Source organism: Malurus melanocephalus, unplaced genomic scaffold (assembly GCF_030028575.1).
Source record: "Malurus melanocephalus ecotype Western Australia unplaced genomic scaffold, MMel_1.1 scaffold_1372, whole genome shotgun sequence".
Taxonomy (NCBI): domain Eukaryota; kingdom Metazoa; phylum Chordata; class Aves; order Passeriformes; family Maluridae; genus Malurus; species Malurus melanocephalus.
Genome location: NW_026624604.1, coordinates 6330 through 11585, shown reverse-complemented (window position 1 = coordinate 11585; position 5256 = coordinate 6330). Strand labels below are relative to the sequence as shown.

Sequence of the window (5256 nt, the reverse complement as noted above, 5' to 3'; positions counted from 1 at the left end):
AGGGGGAATTTAGGGAATTTCAGGCAATTCCAGAGGGGTGGAATGGAGGAAATGCTGCTGGGGGAAAAGCCTCCGGAATAGGAACGGAACTTACGGGAGCCAGGGACTTATCCAGGCTTTCCGTACTCGAGGAGAATTCCTGGGAAAGGCAGGAAAAGGGGGGATCGGTCACGGGGTTTGGGGTTTTTTTTTGGGATTTTTTTTTTCCAAAGGGAAGAGAGGAAGGAGAAGGGAAAAAGGGGGAGAAAAAGCAACAGTTTAGCTCCAGGTTAATTTCTGGCAATTCCCAGGTTTTTTTTTTGGATTTTTGGTTTTTTTTTGGTCCCATCCCGTTGGAATTYTGAATTTTTTCCCGCCCTCTCCTGGAGAAATTCCGGGAGGGAAAATTCCACGGATCTCGAGCGGGGTGGGAGCAAATGGGATTCCCATAAAACCCTCAGATTTTTCCCGGTTTTTGGCCTCTGGGATTTGTTATCCCACATTCTGCTCCAAATTCCTTGGATTTYRYRCCGGGATCCRCCCCYGGAGCAGCCTCTTCCCATCACCAAAATCCAGTTTTTCCTTCCCAAAATTCCTGTTTATCCCTAATTTCAGCACCCCATGGAAACCATCCCAAAAATCCCCCAAATCCCTATTTTTCTGAGAGTTTTTATCCCAGAGCAATTCCTGATTTATCCAAACTGCCATCCCCAGGAATTCCCATCCCAGAATTTCCAAAATTCCAACACTCAGAGCCCACAAAAAATCCACAATTTTCTCCCAAAAACGGATCCAGTGGAGCTTCATTCCCTTAAAATCAGGATCTGATTGGGTCAAAAATTCCAAAAAAATTCCCCAAAAATTGAGGAAGTCATCCCAAAATTTATCAATGGAAGGAAAATCGATGGGAAAACCATCCCAAAATTTATCAGTGGAGGGAAAATCAATGGGAAAATCATCCCAAAATTTATCAATGGAGGGAAAATTTATGGGAAAATCATCCCAAAATTTAACAACAGAGGAAAAACTGGTGGGAAAACCATCCCAAAATTCATCAGTGGAGGGAAAATTGATGGGAAAATCATCCCAAAATTCATCGGGGGAAGGAAAATAATCCCAAAATTCATCAGAAAAGGGAAAATTGATGGAAAACCGACCCCGCCATCCACAGGATGGAACAGATTAAAGCAGGAAATTCCAGAATTTCCCGGGATTTCTGCTGGATATTCCCAGCTGGGCAGCTCCAGGGAATTTCCTGGGATTCTGGAGGGAAAAACATCCAGCGCTTCAAAAAATTCTGGGAATTCTCTGCGGGATATTCGGGATGGGGGGTGGATTCTCCGTGTTTTTGTGCTTTTCCAGCCTCTGGATCTTTTCCAGGAATCTCCCGGAGGCGCTGCCCTCATCCATCATTCATGGAAAGCTCCGGTTTCCCGTTCCTTTTCCATATTAAAGATTTATCCCGGTGGGAACGGCCCCGCAGGTTTTGGTTTTTTTTCCGGCCGGGAAAACTTCCAGAGCTTTCCTTGCTGTCCTTATCCCCAATTCCCGGAGTTTGGGATCCGAGGATTCCCAGGAAAAGAGGGAATGTTGGCAATGGTGAGAAAATCGGGGAATGTCCAGCGGATTGTGATCCTATGGAAATATGGGATGGGGGAACTGGCAGGAATTTGGGATTTCCGGGTCTTATCCGTGGGGGTGAGCCAGGGAATTCCCAGTGGGATTCCCAGAATTCCCAGAATTGCCAGTGGGATTCCCAGTGGAATTCCCAGCAAGATTCCCAAAATTCCCAGTAGAATTGTCAGTGGGATTTCCAGTGGGATTCCCAGCAGGATTTTCAGTAGAATTCCCTGTGGGATTTCCAGTGAGATTCCAGAATTCCCAACTGAATTCCCACTAGGATTCCCAGAATTCCCAGCAGAATTCCTAGCAGGATTCCCAGTGCGATTCCCAGTGGAATCAAAACTTTGGTTACTGACCCATTTCCCAGTGATTCGAGTAATTCCCAGCAATTCCCAGTCATTCCCAGTAGGATTCCCAGCCATTCCCAGTCATTCCCAGTCACTGCCAGCCCTTCCCAGTCATTCCCAGAGAAGCCTGAAGGAGCTCTGGGATGAATCCCAAGGAATCCCAACCATGACCCTGGAGATCTCTGGGATGAATCCCAAAGCATTTCCACCTCCTTGGAGCACAACCCCAACCCGGAATCCCAATTTCCCTGGAAATATCCCAAACTTTACCTCCTCCTCACTCTCCACCTTGGGGTTGTTTACCAAGTTTTGGGGCACAACCCCAACCCCAAAACCCCATTTCTCTCATGGAAATATCCCAAACTTTACCTCCTCCTCGCTCTCCACCTTGGGATTGTTTTGAGACACAACCGCAACCCCAAAACCCCATTTTCCCGTGTAAAATCCCAAATTTTACCTCCTCCTCACTCCCCACCTTGGGATTGTTTTCAGACACAACCCCAACCCCAAAACCCCATTTCTCTCACGGAAATATCCCAAACTTCACCTCCTCCTCGCCCTCCACCTTGGGATTGTTGGCCAAGTTTTGGGACACAACCCCAACCCCAAAACCCCATTTCTCTCATGGAAATATCCCAAACTTTACCTCCTCCTCACTCTCCACCTTGGGATTGTTTACCAAGTTTTGGGACACAACCCCAACCCCGGAAGATCTCTGGAATGAATCCCAAAGCATTTCCACCTCCATGGAGCACAACCCCAACCCCAAAACCCCATTTTCCTGTGTAAAATCCCAAACTTTACCTCCTCCTCACTCTCCACCTTGGGGCTGTTTACCAAGTTTTGGTACACAACCCAAACCCCAAAAACCCAAATGGAAACATCCCAAACTTTACCTCCTCCTCACTCTCTGCTTTGGGGTTGTTGGCCAAGTTTTGAGACACAACCCCAACCCCAAAACCCCATTTTCCTGAGTAAAATCCCAAACTTTACCTCCTCCTCGCTCTCCACCTTGAGATTGCTCGCCAAGTTTTGGGACACAACCCCAACCCCAAAAACCCAAACGGAAACATCCCAAACTTTACCTCCTCCTCACTCTCCACCTTGGGATTGTTTTGAGACACAACCCCAACCCCAAAACCTCATTTTCCTGAGTAAAATCCCAANGGATTGTTTTGGGACACAACCCCAACCCCAAAACCCCCACTTTCCTGAGTAAAATCCCAAACTTTACCTCCTCCTCACTCTCCACCTTGGGATTGCTGAGCCTTGGAGCACAACCCCAACCCCAGAACATCTCAGGAATGAATCCCAAAGCACTTCCACCTCCATGGTGCACAATCCCAACCCCAAAACCCCATTTTCTTGAGTAAAATCCCAAACTTTACCTCCTCCTCACTCTCCACCTTGGGATTGTTTTGGGACACAACCCCAACCCCAAAACCCCATTTCTCCAGTAAAACACCCCAAACTTTACCTCCTCGTCACTCTCCACCTTGGGATTGTTTACCAAGTTTTGGGACACAACCCCAACCCCAAAACCCCGTTCCTTTCCCCAGAAAACATCCCAAACTTTACCTCCTCCTCACTCTCCACCTTGGGGTTGCTGACCAAGTTTTGGGACACAACCCCAACCCCAAAATCCCATTTCTCCTCAGTAAACACCCCAAACTTTACCTCCTCCTCAATCTCCACCTTGGGATTGTTTTGGGACACAACCCCAACCCCAACACCCCATTTTCCTGAGTAAAATCCCAAACTTTACCTCCTCCTCACTCTCCACCTTGGGATTGTTTTGAGACACAACCCCAAACCCAAAACCCCATTTCTCTCATGGAAATATCCCCAACTTTACCTCCTCCTTGCTCTCTACCTTGGGGTTGTTTACCAAGTTTTGGGACACAACCCCAACCCCAAACCCCCATTCCTTTCCCCTGTAAATATCCCAAACTTTACCTCCTCCTCGCTCTCCACCTTGGGATTGTTTGGTACCAAGTTTTGAGACACAACCCCAACCCCAAAACCCCATTTTCCTGAGTAAAATCCCAAACTTTACCTCCTCCTCACTCTCCACCTTGGGATTGTTTACCAAGCTTTAGGACACAACCACAACCCCAAAACCCCATTTTCCTGAGTAAAACCCCAAACTGTACCTCCTCCTCAATCTCCATCCTTGGGATTGTTTTGAGATACAACCCCAACCCCAAAACCCTGTTTCTCAAGGAAATATCCCAAACTTTACCTCCTCCTTGCTCTCCACCATGGGATTGCTGAGCCTTGGAGCACAACCCCAACCCCAAAACCCCATTTCTCTCAAGGAAATATCCCAAACTTTACCTCCTCCTCGCTCTCCACCTTGGGATTGTTTTGAGACAGAACCCCAACCCCAAAACCCCATTTCTTGAGTAAAAATCCCAAACTTTACCTCCTCCTTGCTCTCCACCTTGGGATTGTTTACCAAGTTTTGAGACACAACCCCAACCCCAGAACCTCCTTTCTCAAGTGAACACCCCAAACTTTACCTCCTCCTCACTCTACACCTTGGGATTGTTTACTAAGCTTTAGGACACAACCCAAACCCCAAAAACCCAAACGGAAACATCCCAAACTTTACCTCCTCCTCACTCTCCACCTTGGGATTGCTGGCCGTGCGCTTCAAATTGCTGCCCAGACTGACCGAAACGGTGGCGTCCGATTTGGACCTCTGGTGAGTCCTTTTAGAAGGCGACAGCCCCGAGTCTGGAGCCGGGCCTAASGAAGGCATCTCCCTCTTCCTGTTTGAGCTGGGTTTAAGCTCGTCGGACAGGATGAGGCGGCGCAGTTTGGTGCCGCGGGAGTGGCGCTGCGTGGAGATGTGCATGTCGGAGGAGTAAGCTCCSAGCAGCAGCGCGCAGCGCAGCGAAAAATCGACGCTCTGGCGGCAGCGGTGCACGATGTAGGGTTTGATGGCGTCGCCCACGTCCTCGTCCATGTGGATGTACATGTTGAGCAGCTGCGGAAGGTAAAAATCCACCTCGTCGTTGCGGAAGCAGAAGAGCCGGTTGCCGATGTAAGCCTGCACGCCGGGCTCTTTGGAGTTGTAGAGRTACGAGATGGCCATGGAGATGTCGAAGAGTTTGGACTCGAAAAGGCGGAGAAGCCATGATTGYTTGGCTTGCTGGTTTTTGTGGCGCCGGCGCGCCGCGCGGGCAGCGCCCGARCCTTCCTCCTCCTCCTCCTCGCGGATTCCTGCAGGCTCATCCAGGCAGCGGATGGGACAGCTGTCACCGTTGGGGACGGTCACCCCGTCCGAGGGGACACCGTGCAG

General features: G+C 49.2%; 1 protein-coding gene across 1 annotated transcript in view; it reads right to left on the bottom strand.

Moving 5' to 3' along the window:
* LOC130586868 (phosphatidylinositol 4-kinase beta-like) overlaps window positions 1–5256 on the bottom strand; it is a gene marked incomplete at both ends in the record, with an annotated part of 22165 nt that extends 16909 nt beyond the window's left edge. The window contains 2 exons of the mRNA XM_057387783.1: window positions 95–139; window positions 4564–5256. Of these exons, the coding sequence (XP_057243766.1) occupies window positions 95–139; window positions 4564–5256 (738 nt within the window). The remainder of the gene's footprint in view (window positions 1–94; window positions 140–4563) is intronic.